The sequence below is a fragment of the Protopterus annectens genome, chromosome 2.part1 (assembly GCF_019279795.1).
Source record: "Protopterus annectens isolate FY-2018-M chromosome 2.part1, PAN1.0, whole genome shotgun sequence".
In the NCBI taxonomy this organism is placed as follows: domain Eukaryota; kingdom Metazoa; phylum Chordata; order Ceratodontiformes; family Protopteridae; genus Protopterus; species Protopterus annectens.
In genome coordinates, this window is record NC_056729.1 from 1,231,626,309 (window position 1) to 1,231,642,137 (window position 15,829).

Sequence of the window (15,829 nt, forward strand, 5' to 3'; positions counted from 1 at the left end):
GTATTATATAGTTGAAAACTTTTAATAACACTTTGGAGATAGGTTCTATGAATAACTTATAAAAATCAGATGTGTATCCATCAGGCCTAAGGGATTTACCTAGTTTTAGTTTGTTTATTGCAGCTTTTATCTCTTTTAATTGTAACGATGATTTTAAGAGTTTCCTTTGATCTTCTGTAATTTGTGGAAAGTGTATTATTATGTATAAAATCCTCACATCTGTCTGTACATGGTGATAAGGGTATATTGTATAATTTCTTATATCTTCAAAAGCGTACACTATATCTTGGTCTTTATATTTCACCTGTCCTTCATATTTTATTTCTTTGATCCTAGGAGGTCCACTTTTTATGTTAGTCTAGCTAGGCATTTTGAAGGTGTTTGAGCCCATTCTGAATATTGATATATTGATCTTAATTCTAAGAAGGAGATATTTTCTAAATAGTGTTTGTGTAATTGTTTTTGCCAATCAATTATTTTTTCCTCAAGTTCTTTAGAATATTTCTCCTGAAGTTCTAGTTCAGCAGTGTTTATTTGATACTCTAGTTCATTCTTAAGATTGTTGTATTTTTTTTTATCTATGCAGATTTTTGAATAATAATACCCCTGATGACTGCCTTGGTAGCCGCCCACTGTATGTCATATGGAATTTGAGTGGATACAAGATCATTTTGGAGTTGGGCTAGGACATTCTGAATTTCTTGCGTTGTTTCTTGGTTTTGTATAATTTTAGGATTTAACGTCCAGGTATTGAAATAGGAAATATTTTGTTTATGGGCTTGAAAGTTTATCAAAAGTCTAATTTTGGAATGATCTGAAAGAGTTCTAGGTGATACAGCATAATTTAATTTGTTAAAAAGGAAAGCAAGGGAAATTAGAAAAGCATCTATCCTGGACCAGGTTTTATGAGTGGCTGAAAAGAAAGTGAATCTTGATATTGTTTTATCATATTGAAATTTAACATAAGGGTCAACTAGTTCAAATGTATTTTGTAATTCTTCAAGTGCTGTAGTGGTAGATTGTGACTGTTTTTATTATGCGATCTATCCTTATCTAGATTTAGTAAAGCATTCCAGTCCCCACCTACAATAAACAGATGATTTGGGTATTTGGCTAATATATTAAAGATTTCATAAATGAAGAGCTGTTGATTTGAGCAGGGGCTATATATATTAAGAAAGAGTAATGGTTTGTTCAAAGTATGATATTCAGTAGTAAATAATACCCATCTTCCCTTTGAGTCAGCTTCATAGAAAGTAACCTCTCCTTGGAAGGATTTATTTACTATAATGACCACTCCCCTGGACAAAGAACTACAATTTGCAACAACTATTGTTTTAACCCATTTTCTTTTCCTTTCCCTAACTCAAAGTTGGTCATCTAAGTGAGTTTCTTGCAAGAAAGTTATATCAGCCTTAGTTTGGTATATGAGGTGCATGATTAAATTTCTTTTCTTTTTATCTACCATCCCTTTAACATTCCAAGAGTCTATGGTTATCATTTTTTATTAATATTGTTGAAATTTCTCATTAGTTGATACTCAAAAATACAGTTATAAACTTTGTCTGTTAGTGTATTTATCTTAAGAATAAATGTTGTGACTTCTATACTCCTAAACTCTAAATAGGCACTTAACCACCCATCCCTCTTTGTTAGTAAATGTGCATGAGTTAAGAAACTAAAAGAGACTATTATTTTTAGCAACAAGGAAAAAATATTTATCAGAGGGATGTCAATAATACCCATACTGTTCCAAATGCGAACAGTCATCAGCTAACAGACTGTGCCCATCCTGCTCCTTTTATTTATGTACTGCATATTCATTCTCAGACTTCTTAAAATATTATCTTAATTGTACCCTTAGATATTATATAGATAGAAAGAGAAAAGTATATTTTATAAAAAGTTTTGTAGTAACAGCAACATATTATAATTCTTAACATTTCAAGAGTTATTAAAGAGTTTACAAAACAATATATTCAAAAAACAAGTACAATATATGAACATTTAAAGAAGGCAGCATCTTTAAAATTCAACAACATTTGCCTTATTCTTGCTAACAGCAACTAACTGTGGTTCTTTAAAATGTATTGGAAATTTCATTTAACATTGCACTGGCAAAAGCCATATAAGCACATCATTGTGAACTCATATATTAATAATTAACCAGTGCCATCTACTGGACAAACAGAGAGAAAAAAAAAGAAATGTTTTTGTACCTTGCTCATAGACAGATTAAAAGGAACTCAATGGTTATGTCAGTAGAATAATGATTATACATTTTAAACATTTAAAGGCAGCAGCACATTAAAATGCAACAACATTTGCATTATTTTTGCTAACGACAACTAACTGTGGTTGTTTAAAATGTATTGGAAACTTCATTTAACACTGCACTGGCAAAAGCCATACAAGCATGTCATTGTGAACTCATATATTAGTAATTAACCAGTGCCGTCTACTGGACAAACGGAAAAAGAGAGAAAAATGTTGTACCTTGCTCATAGACTCATTTAAAAGTAATGGTTATGCCAGTAAAATAATGATTATACATTTTAAACATTTAGAGAAGTCAGCACTTTAAAATTCAACAACATTTGCCTTATTCTTGCTAACAGCAACTAACTGTGGTTCTTTAAAATGTACTGGAAACTTCATTAAACACTGCACTGGCAAAAGCCATATAAGCACATCATTGTGAACTCGTATATTAATAATTAACCAGTGCCATCTACTTGACAAACAGAGAGAAAAAAAAAGATAAATGTTTTTGTACCTTGCTCATAGACACATTTCAAAGTAACTCAATGGTTATGCCAGTAGAATAATGATTATACATTTTAAACATTTAAAGAAAGCAGCACTTTAAAATTCAACAAGATTTGCATTATTTTTGCTAACAACAACTAACTGTGGTTCTTTAAAATGTATTGGAAACTTCATTTAACACTGCACTGGCAAAAGCCATACAAGCACATCATTGTGAACTCATATATTAATAATTAACCAGTGCCATCTACTTGACAAACACAGAGAAAAAAAGAGAAATCTTTTTGTACCTTGTTCATAGACACACTTAAAAGCAACTCAATGATTATGCCAGTAGAATAATGATTATACATTTTAACTGAAAATACTAATGTCTAGTATTTACACTACTTAAACTATTATATCAAATGTTATATCCTATTATTTAAATGTAGTTTAACACTCCTTTTTTGTAAGCTGTAAATGCACTTTAAAGTTATTTCTCTATGCAGTCAGTGTTAGGTAGCTTTCCAGCTTTTAAATGTAGAAGGCAGTTATTAAAAGACAGTACCTTAAGTATTACAGTGTAGCAAAAAGATTTTCTTTACAGGCAGGTAAGCAGAGTTATTTAGAACACATTCCACATCCATTTGCTTGATGTTTCCCATAAGAGTGGTATATTCTTCGGTCCTGTAGTTCTTTGGAGCTGTAGCACTTGTTTAACCTTCCAAATGCTGTTTTTGGATCAAAAGATATGAAAAGAGTTGTTTCAGACAGGATTTACTTTGAAGAGACGCAGAAAGGTGGATTTTGCCTGGTCAGGTGTTTCCAGGGATATTTTTTCTTCTTTGTAATAAAATGTTAAAGTTGCAGGATATTTCATTTGGAAACTAATCTTATTTTTAATGAGGTAAGTGCAGTATTTACTGAGTTTCTGTCGATTCTGTTTAATTTCTAAAGGAAGATCTTGAGTAATTGTAATTTTATGTGCTCTCCATGTAACATTCTTTTTAACTTTATAAGCTGACAGTATCTGTTGAACATGTGCTGAATTAAGCAGTCTGATGTAGATTTGTCTTGGAAAATCACTTGTTTGTGTATGCTTAATAGCTCTGTGGGCTCTTTCAATCACTATCTCATCCAGGAGATCTTTATTAGTCAGAAGAGAGCTTAGAGTTTCTTTTATTATTGGAATAAGTTGTGGATTATCAAAACTCTCTGGAATACCTCTTATGATAAAATTATTTCTCCGGCTTCTAGCTTCCAAGTCTAGCATTTTCTGCTGTAATTCTTTAATTATTGTGTCATTGGTTTGTGCGTTTTGTTGCAGTTTATTTATTTTTAGCTCATTGTCCATAATTTTAGCTTCATTTTGTTCTAGCCTAAGCACAATTTGGGCCAGAAATGTAGTTAGCTTAAGACAGAAGCCCTGCACTTCTGTTTGTAAAGGTTGTAAAGCTGTTTTCAGATCCTCCAGTGTTAAAGGTTGTTCCTGTTTTAAACTTTGGCACATTTTACCAGCTTCTTGTTGTTGCTTGTTAATTTTTTGCCTTTTAGAAGTGGTTTCTGTCTCAGGAGTAGTAATTGCAGACAGTTTGGTTTTTGTGATTACAGTTTCCATCCGATCTGGCTGATTCTCCATTAATCTTGTATAGTTAGATTCCTAGTAGTAGTGCAGAATTTTAAATAAGTCTAGTTATGAAAGTTGTTTTTCTTCTTACTTTCCTCTTATTAGGCCTGTTGGTCTTGAAGAATCCACACCATGCGGTTCAGGGCTCTGTTTCCAACAAGTAATTATTTTTCCTTCAGAATGAGAGAATTTTTGAAAAATAAAGATGAAACAAGTAAGTACTCGTATTTCTGATTTAATCCATTGATGTTTGGTATACTTTTCCCAAGCGATGAGCTGGTTTGAAGTCAGATTATAGTATAGGAATGCAGGAGCTGCACTGTCGCAGTGTGCTTACAGGCTGTCCAACATTTTGGAATCCTGATGATAGCACCAAGTTTTAAAAAATCTGCAGACTTAAGTCAGCAACAGATGCTTGACATTTGCATTAACCTCTGATCCAAATTGTAAATGCTAAAGAGGAGTAGCCCAAGAACTGAACCCTGGGGTAGATGACAAGTCACAGATCTTTTGGAGGAGGTAGAGCTGCCCACCCTAAAGTCCTGGGTTCTGTTCATGAGACAGTTTGCTTCTAATGAGTTAGGTAAGGGTTTACATGTAACTTGGAGAGTTTATCTAAGATGCCTGAATGTGGTAAGGTGTGAATGTCTTTGCAAAGGTCTAGATTTGTGGAGAGTACTAATATATCATCCTCCATTCAGTAACCTTTTCAAATAAGTTGACCAGGTTAAGTAGGCAGGATCTTTTCTTCAAAAATCCGAGCTGGCTTGGGTTAAGGATTTGTAGGTTGCCTAGTCCTAATTTATTAATTCCATAATGATCCTTTCTATAACCTTACAGATCAGACTGGTCAGGCTTATGAGTCTATAATTATCTGGGTCAGCTGACAGCCCACCACTGTGCAAGGGGATGACTGATGCTGTCGTTCATTCATCCAGCATGAGGCCTGTTTGCAGGCTGATAATGAATAGCATCTGTAGGGGGTATGACAACTTCTGTTTCAGGCTGAGCAGCAGGAAGCTGGTATGTTATCTGGCCCCATGGAAGTAGTGTTTTTGGACATGGATATTGCCTTGAGAACTTGCTCTTGAGAGATTTGATTTACAGCCTTTTACTACTAATAGAGAAAGGCAAAAAAAAAACAATCGCAACTCACTAGAGTGAAACTTGTACAAAACTTCCATCTGGAGATGATGACTTTTTAAATTCCAATATTCTATTTGCAAAATAATTTTCCAGACTATTGGATCAAAATTCAATTCTCCATACAGTCCAAAACAGAAGGAAGGTAGGTGGGAAACACTAAATATAATTCACATTTTGAAGATGCTAGGAGGCCTCAAGCTGAACTTGGTAATACTGTACTACATCAGATTGCTTGAGATTAATCCTAATAACTCATCGGGTATGGCATTTGATTATGAGAAAAACAGGCACTGAATCTACCTGGGCAGTATTCCACTAGTGTTGGTGACCATTACAACAGCTGCTGGAATAGTAATAAAACAACATCTCAACTTTAGTCACAAAGATGCATGTGTAAGTACTAGGTTAAGCCCATGTGGGCCATTTTAAGCCTAGCCAATTATCCCATGTGAGAATCAAATCTTGGAACTTCTGTCTGTAAGGTAAACACTTTAACCATTATGCAAACCTCTCACCAAAGAATATACAATCAGGAAGGCTTACAGTTTTCTAAGGTTTTTCAATACTTTACCTATTGGAAGAAGAAAGTGCTAGTACTATTATAAAGAACATAGCAACATTTCTTATTTATTTATATATTGTATTTTGTTTATCAGCAAAGCCCAACGGGCACAAGTCATATTTTCAGATAAGACCCAGGGAGAAAAGCTCCTCATAAAATACATTTTGCAATGAACAGGAAAAAAAATAGACATTTTTAAGCAATACTTTGCAGGTAATACTGGCACATCATATAATTTAAAGGTTATATTATCGTACAAAAGTCACTGACATGTTAACATGTAACAGCTGGCAATACAACAGCAATGATAATGCACACAGATTCAGTATGTACACTGGCATAAATCAGGTTGATGTCACTAGAGCAGAAACAGAAAATAGAGGAGGAGGAAGGGTATAAGCAGATATAATCAAGAAAAAAAAAAAGTATAAATAGTTCTGAAAGTGGAGAGGTTACAAGAACAGCAGATAGGTATGGAGGGTTTATTATCAGGAGAGTATTAAGGACATAGATTATAGTTTCATAGTTTGGTACTAGGCTATCTGCCCTGGGGCATTTATAAGCCTAGCCATAGTGATGTGGCTTTCGCCACCCCATGTAATGGTACAAGTGTACAGAATAGATTTAGAATACTGTGCCTCTGTCTAGTAGTGACACAGTGAAGATCCCCTTACATAATAGAATTAGTTTACTGTGCCTCTGTCTAGTAGTGACACAGAGATGACACCCTGGGGTAAACCTACGATCTCCCATCCACTCGTCAAGATTTCTCTTGAAGAGAGTCAGTGAGGGGCTCTGCCTAACATAAACTGGGATTCTGTTCCAGAGTATGGGAAGCCTCTGAGTTATGAATCTGTCCCTCCAGCATGTCCTATTCATATTTGTGCTGAGGTTCAAATCTTTAGCTCTCGTGGTTCTGATGGATTTGGATTTTTTGAGGTGGAGCATGTCCATCAATTCCTGATTGGACATGGCCTTGTATGTCAGGCACAGATCACCTCTGAGTAGGTGGTATGCTACTGAATAGAGTTGGAGTTTCTTTAGTCTGGCAGCATATGACATATGTTGGAGACCCTTGATCCTTTTGGTGAGGAACTTTTGGGGTCTCTCTAGCTGCTGCAAGTGCCGGGTGAGGTACATACCAAATGGGGCATTGTACTCAATCATGGGCCTGATAAGGGAGGAGTACAGGGGCACAATTACCTCCTTTGATCTGGATGTGAATCCCTTAGCTGCACACAGTTCCAAATGTTTTCAATAAAGTCTAACTTTCCTTGTTTTCCAATACTTATTTTCCTTATGAATAAAACACATCAAATGCAACACTGGACAAATCTCATTTGAAATGAAATGTAATAATAAAACATGTACAGAAACCACTTATGAAAAATTAAGAACTTCAAATGTTCTACACAAGAATCATTATTCTCTCACCTGACCGATGAAATACTTACATTCTTAATAATGAGAGGATACCGTGTTATTCTCTGCATAGGCTTCAGTAAAAAACTGGACAGAGGCATGCCTTTACAACGGGAATCCGATGCTAACTTCTGCAAAATAATTGAAGCCAACATTATCAGATCACTGTATTTTAATTTAGAACAAAGAAAAACACTCTGAAAAGTTTATTATAGAAAGAAACTACCCACAACAATCCATTTTAGATCCACCCATTGCAGCAAGGCTGAACTCTTCAACAGGCATGAATTAAAAAAGAAACAGTCATGTTGATTTAGGATGACAGAATAAACAGGCATAAGAAACTACACAAGATTAATTATAATATAACCATATAACTGGAAAGACATTAGGGCCCTTCTAGGATGTGATGGAGTAAGAAAAAAAAAGAAAGGCAAAATACCTGTCAGAACAAACATTAAACAATGGGCTGCTTAAAAAGGTAGCACACACCAGCAAACATTTTCAATCTTTGCTGCAGTTTTCACCTCAGTATCATCTATTCTCATCTACAGACCTCATCATCTTCTTCATCAGGACTTATCTGTTTGCGTGATACAAAAAGTTTATAAACTACAATAAGGATACACTCTCAAGATGGCTCCACTCAGAAAATTGCTTTCTCCCACCAAGGAAAAGCTCATAACTAGGCTAGGCATCTGAAAATGCATTTAACAGCAGAAATCTAATCAGGTTCCATGATGGAGATGCAGGGTACCATTAAGCTATGTTGTTAAACTATATGGAAACTTCTGTCATTCACAGGACAGCAAGAATGAATGTGCAAAAATGGGGATTTATGAGCATATACAAGAAGCTATTCCTTGCAGGAAAATATACACACAGACACACACATCATAAGATCATACCAAGTTATCAGGTTAATGGCCCTAGGGCCCTTATAAGCCTAGCCAAGTTATTACCCTTAGTTCCATGATCAGCACCTATTGCCCCGGACCAAGAGGACACAGGTGGAAACCCCTGGGTGAATTTACTGTCACCCATCCAATTGTTCAGATTGCTTTTGAAGAGGGCCAATGAGGTGCTCTGTTTGACATGAAGTGTGAGTCTGTTCCAAAGGTGTGGTAACCCCTGGGACATGAGCATGTTTTATTAATGTCACATACCAGGTTAAGGTCTGTACAGTGAGTAACCAGTGTACCATTTGACTTTTGGATATGAAGCATTTCCAATAATGCAGGGTCATAGATTGCCTTACATGCAAGGCAAAGATCACCTCTGAGTAGTCTGTATGAAACAGAATAAAGTGACACTGATTTCAGATGATCCCCATAGGACAGATGGTGAAGACTTTGAATTTTCCATGTGAGGAACCTTTGTGGTTTCTCCAATTGCTGTAGGTGCTTAGAAAGGTACATACAAAAAGGGGAGTTGTGCTCAATTATTAGCCTGAAGATGGAAGAGTACAGAGCGGATATAACCTTTTTTTTTTTCTGGAGGCAATGTCCTTACTTAGAGATGAGCAATATAGAATGCCCTTTTTACCACTGTGGAGACATGGTGGTCAAAGGTAAGGTTGCTATCAACCTGTTTATCCAGGTCACTCACCACTGAGTGTGTACTTAAGGTGTTGCTATTGATGTGGTAGTTAGCAGGAACATGGCTTTTACCAAAAAGAATGATAATACATTTTTTTTTGCATTGAGTTTAAGGCCATGACTTTGGCACCAATCATTTGTTTGTGGTTGTCCTTTGTTGAGGAAGCTAATTTGGACTTGTAGTTTGCTTTGGAGGACTTCAAAAGAAGTCTTATTAGCTTGTTTAAGTTGAGAAGGGAGAGCTTCCAGTTTAGGAGGACTCGCTCCCTCTTGCTCTTAGACAGCAATTTCTTCCTCTTATTGTAAAGCCTGTTAATGGCAGTTGTCCACCAGGCAGGCTTGCTCTTCCTTGAGGAGCTTGTTTTGGTCCTATCAGGTACTGTTGAGTCAATACAGTTATACATATATAAAGCACTGGTGTAGAGCCTGGCATAGCTGCCAGTTCCATCTGTGGGAGGAGGTGTAGTGAAGCTATTTATACCATTCCACAAGAGGTTATAATCTGCTTTGGAGAAGTTTTTTTAGTTTAGTTGCATCTGGGGGGGGGGGGGTGTTAGGTGTGGCAGTTACTTCAAATAGGACCAATTTGTGGTCAGATCTCACCAGTACACATAGTAGTTTCCCATATTGCTGAACACCAGATCCAGGATGTTGGCACCCGTTGTTGGGGTGTAAACTAGCTGGGCTAGGGCACTGGAGTTAACAAAGTTCAGGAACCTTTGGGCAAGTGACTTTGAGCATGAGTAATTTACCCAGTCAATGGATGGGCAGTTAAAGTCGCCCAAAACCATGGTATTTGAATGTGTCGTGATAGACTCAAGTAGATCCAAACAGGCAGAGTTGGTGTCCTGATTCATGGAGGGGGTCCTGTAGCTGGCAATGATTTGAATAGGTGCCCTACCAACAGTTAATTGCACCTGAAGTGTCTCCAGGGATTTTTACTGTTTAACCAATCTGGAGGTGTATTAATCTTTAATGCATTTTGATACACCACCTCCTTTAGTTTTTACACCTTCAGTTTGAGGTCTGAATCTGTGAAAGGAGGTGTAACCCAATATGGCTGGGGTGCTCTCCATAACCTTGAACCAGGTCTATGATACTGCACAAATGTCTGCATCTTCCAATGTGAGGCCAGCTTCCAGTGAGTGCAGTTTCGTGTTGAGACTCCCTAGCGTTTAGCAGCATAACCTTGAGGTTGTTTTTAGATGGAGTTTCTACATTGGGAATTTTGAGATACTGACTAAAAAAGGCACTATGGGGGTGGCAAGAGCCTTAATCAGTAGCCAAAACCCCAGGGGTGACAGATGAAGACCATTTCTGGCAAAGCAATGAGGTCTGTCGATCATGTCATCCCAGGCTGACAAATAGTGGATCCCCTTAGAATGACACCAGAAGTTAAGCCAATTACTGAAGTCAATCATTTTCTGTTTGTATTGAGGCATCCTCCTAGGTGAAGGTAAAATGCTGCTTAAGGTTACGGACATACCTGCCTGAGACATATATATATAAATATGGGTGTATGTTAGGTTATCGAAGTTCCAAAACTTCGAAATTCATATGGCCGAGACCATAAGATTGAAGTTTTGGAACTTTGAACATTTAAAAAAAAATTAGTTTGCCAGATAAAGAAATATCTATTATAGGGACTTTCAGCATGACTGCACACATAGTAACAACTTAATTTCACCTCTCCCAGTGTGAAAAGAGAAACTCAGGCATGAGAGCCAGTGAACTTGCCTTTTTGGGTAAGTTTCAGTAATGGCTATTAAGTGCACTGCCTGCATGCCAGCAGAAAAGAAATTCAGAAAGCCAGAAAGAAAATCAATCACAAAAGGTGAGGAGAAAATGCTGACTGAGAAGAATTCTGCAGTTGTTCAGCAAAAAAAGCAGTGCAAGCTCCAGCTTTGGTGCAAGACATGACTTCCAGTAACCCAGAGGAAAAAAATAAGTCAAATGTACTCAGAGGTTATTAAAATAAATAAAACACTGATGGGGTTGACTAGAAGAATCAGGAGTACACTGGAAATGAAAAAGACTAGATTTGGGGAGATGGAGACCAACAGGAAGAAAACCAGCAACTCAGAAATTGACAAATAAATGTGGGATTACAAAGCATTAATTATATTTATGAAACTCTGTGGCGACCCCTAACCGGGAAAAGCCAAAAGACACAAACAGATCAAGAAAGTTGTTTTTAAACAAAAAAACATCTTAGTAAACCATCACTTATGCCACAGGCAATCATACACTTATATAAATGAAAACAAACCACATTGACACAATCCTAATTGCAAGCATTTTATATCACAAACCATACTGACACACTCAGTTGCAAACATTATCACTCATAATCTACCCAATCATTTCTGTCAAACATTACATAGTTCTTTTAAATTCTGCCTTCTTTTAAAGCTCATTCCTATTCTGTATGTATTGTTCCAACAGCTCCCATTTTTCCTATGTAGTTTGCTCCTACCCTTTTCTAAAGATCTCAATTCCAGTTGTTTTATCTCTGTTACTATATTCACTACTTCCAGTATAGTTGGTTTAGATTTTGCTTTCCAGATTCTAGTACTTGCTTTTTTGGCAGCCACCATAATTAGACACAACAAGGCCTTACCATCTCTTGGCAATTCCAATTATGTATCATAGCTCAGAAAAATCATCTCCACCATCACACCACTCCACCCACCTAGCATCTCAGACAGTGCATCCCGCAGGGAACCGTTAAAAGTCCACCAACTCTCAGCACTCCCAGAAAATATTTTCCAAATTACCTCTTTCTCCCGCATCACACCTCCAACATTTGCTGTTTACCTGAGGAGAGTCTACCTGGAGAACAAGACCACCTTGAAATACTGGACATGTTTAACTTTGTTAAACTTGTAGGGGACTCCAAAGTATATGCCCTACTTCATGTCAGTAATGTTTGGAAGAACATTTAGGAGGGGGAAGAGAAAGAAAATAGTTAACTGTAAGTAAAACAAAATTTTGTTCTTAACAGTAGTATTTTTATAATGCATGATATAACCTGCAAGCTACAAAGTAAAGCTTTCTCAGCTATTTTCAAGTGTAATAGTGATGCTAAAGTAAGGAGGCCTCCCTGTTTTTATTTTCCTTCTTTCTTTCTCCTTTTTCAGTTTTAAGAAATGCAGGCACTGAAATGTAAAAAAAGAAGAAAAGTCCTGACAAAAGAGCATGATACAAGAAAAATGTATATGCCTTTTCTTACTCCTACATAGGGGAATGTCTGGATTAAGACACTTGGCTTGAACTAGTAACACATTTTAAGGGGAAGCAAATAAATAAAAAAGAACACCGGCTATAATAAAAATTTTTCCTCTTTCAAATAAATGTGTACTTACAGTAGAGGCAACTGTGTATTTGGTTCTCATGTATCTATGGAAACAATCTTATAAGGGGCAATAAAATAGAATACGTCTGACTTTAATTAGCTAGGAGATAATGTTTTTTGAAAGCATAAAATTGCTTTCCTAATCTGGGAGAGGAATAAAGATAAGACAAAAACAGATTCCACTTAGTGGAAGCAGAAGCACAGGTTGTATCATGTGTCTTAGCATGGATAACCTTCCTTATAGGTAACTCAAAGTGCGGCTGTCAGTCTGGGACAATTGCTCCTATTAGGAGGGTTAAACTTCAATATTTGAAGGTGTACATCATTTTGTGTGTTAGTATTAAGCTGAAGGACAACTACAGGATACAATACTTATTTTCTACTTCCTGATGCTTTTTTTCCCCTATATGTTAATCCTGCTTCTGAAAATAATCATCCGGGCATGGGGAGGCATTTATTTTTCATATTTCTATCATTTCCAGTCTTTCTGCTAGTGGCACAGCTAGCCATGTTTCCTAAAAATTAATTCTCGTGCTCCTGCAGCTATCATCAAGCCTTCTGAAAAGTCACCCATCACTTTGGGAGCAGTGCAGAGTAAAACACGCCCTCCTTGACTCTAGTCTCCCAGGAAATGTCTATTTCAATTATGCATGCCCTCCTACATGTATTCCCACCCCCTCAGCCTGCATTTATACAATAGAATGAGCTTTTTTAACTGCTGTGTTTACAGATGGCATTATTTTTTCGAAGGAGGATACTTTGTGTTGCATTTTTTAATATTTTAATATATTTAGCTAATTTTATACTGTTGTTTACTGTAATTTTATAATGTATTGCAGGAGTATAAGCATCCTGAACCATTTATTTTTCCCCCACTGGACGACTGTTCGTTGGAAAAAGCATTACAATGCTGTGCACTCTTGTCAGACTTTGAATTGACCTTACTTAGTTCACACTGATGCAGGTACCTTGTTCTTATTTTTTTTTTTTGCTGTAAACATGTCTCCAAGAAAAGGGCACCCATTTATTTGTCATTAGGCCAGTGCCAATATTTTTATTGTGACTGTACCTCACGGTTTTTACACTGCGGTAAAACATTAGTGCATATGTACAGATGATACAATTTAACATTTCTAAGCAGGTTTGTGCCTACATCTGTTGGTCAACTTGACTTTTACTACTGTTTTTTTTTTTAATAATTAATTGTGGTTTCATTTCTATTTCTCCTGTGACCCTGACTTCTTTTTACCTTTTTTTCCAGCTCCATTCTGGCATTATGTTATTATCAGGCTGCCAAATTGTTTCGGCTGCCATCTCTGCCAGTTAAATCTTTCTTTCCACTCTTCCCACAAGTACAACTTTGGGCAAAAAAAATAAATTTCCCTGACAAGTGTGCATTAAGTAGGCAACCTGTATTTTATTGTATAAATCAACTTGCATTATTAAGTGCATCATACTTCCCAAGTCCACTTTGTTATGATTAATATTATTCAATAATGCATCCTAAAATCATCCATATTCCTTTTACTGTTCCTATAGAAAAGGTCAGTCATACATTCATTGCTGAGAATGTTTTAAATAATATCCATGGTACAAAATACTGTGTGCCTTCATTGAAGGTTGAACTTCGAGCTGGCACCTCAGCGTTCGTGAAAATCTACTGCCAATCATTAGCGGACTGGAGTTCCGCTGTGGCGACCCCTAACTGGGAAAAGCCAGAAGACAAACAACAACAAGTAATGGCGACAAACAACTTTACACAAGTGTTAAGAACAGTTTAAACGATGCTGTGAGATCATATTGTTAGCAAGTGTTTCACATTCTGCAATGTATTCCATATTATGAGAGGTATTTTTACACATTTTGAAGATGGAAGGTTCTGTGATATGGCATGTGTGTGTAGGTGTGGTGGAGTTCTGGATAAAATTAAGTACAGTTACTTACAAGGTGTTAAATGGCATAATTACAAAAGTACAGTTTTGTACCTACCATAAATGTAGATGTTCGAGTGCTAATACAGCTGCAGTAATCACAGATGGGTTTTCAGCCGTCAGGCGGTCCCTCGGTCGGCCGAATTCCAAAGTCTTGGTCCGGCGTCGGTTGTCGTCGCTTACTCTTCTGACGTCAGTAAGGCCAGAGTATATAAGACACAGCCGACGCCATGTTCTTCAGTCTTTTTTGCTGCGCGGTGCCTGAAGCAGAAGCAGTTCGCAAGTGCCGGTCGGCCAGCTCCTGAATTACGAAAAAATTGGAACCGAAGTCTTCTTTAAAGCTAAGTACCCCGTTGGGGAAACTTTCCTTGCCTCAGACCGATGTCAGAAAAAGTTAATAATTGTATTTCTTGTGGGAAGCAAATACCGCATAAGGATTTCCATTCCCGTTGCATACCTTGTTTGGGCCCAGACCACGGCGTCTCGGGCTGTCGCTTTTGCGCTACCTTCAATAAACGCACTATCAAGCGTCGGTGAGTTCGCCCAACACTACTTTGGTAAAGCTTTTGATTATAAGATGTCGTCGGACATTCCGACTACCGTTTTGTCCAAAAAACGCAAGGAAAAGGACCGACACGCAAGACCCGCGGTCCCCGCCGACACCACGCCAAAACAGGCTACACGTGGTCCGGTTCTCAGCGAGACGCCTTTGCAGTCCCTGACTACCGACGACACTCCTTTGGCGGTGTTCTCTGTACCCGAGACCGCTGGGTCCTCGGTCCTTTCCCAGACTACAACCGAAGCCCCTGCTAATGTCGAGCCTACTAATGTGGACAGGTCCACCTCCACCCATTGTGTATTTAGGCCCTCATCTTCTTTTTCAATAAAGGCTTTTACTAAATCCAAAGCAGCCAGGCATTCCACGAGGCCTGTTGCACAGGGCCCATCTCCTGGACCCATGCCTAAGAAACAGATGCTTAAAATGGCTGAGGATTTAATTACTCTTATCAGAGGTTCTCAGCCCCTCCTGACAAGAGACCCAGAGTGGAGGAAGAATCTCCCTCTTCTGATCAGGGATCCATTTTATCAGAACATTCTGATGCAGAGGAACACTCTTACTCCCCTTTTGAGGATTCGGATGCAGAACAGTCCATTCCTTCTGTATCCCCTCCTGAGGATTTTTCTTTTGGGGAAACCTTGCACACTTTGAGGGAACACTTCCATTGGGAAGGCCAAGACTTTTCAGATTCCAAGGAAAGACTTAGGGAATTTCTTTGGTTACCTCAGCACAGACCTCTGGCTATACCCCTTGTTTTGGATGTACTGGATGATGTCTATTCGGAGGCTTGCCTTAACCCTGATTCTCTGCCTCCTGCACCAGTAAAACCTGATAGGTATTACAGAGTACCCAGCTCTCACCAATTTCTCTACAAAGGC

General features: G+C 37.6%; 1 protein-coding gene across 1 annotated transcript in view; it reads right to left on the reverse strand.

Moving 5' to 3' along the window:
* The window catches only part of ITSN2 (intersectin 2), a 3,295,579-nt gene that overhangs the window by 364,658 nt on the left and 2,915,092 nt on the right, over nucleotides 1-15,829 (reverse strand). The window contains exon 30 of the mRNA XM_044063555.1: nucleotides 7,541-7,639. Within this exon, the coding sequence (XP_043919490.1) occupies nucleotides 7,541-7,639 (99 nt within the window). The remainder of the gene's footprint in view (nucleotides 1-7,540; nucleotides 7,640-15,829) is intronic.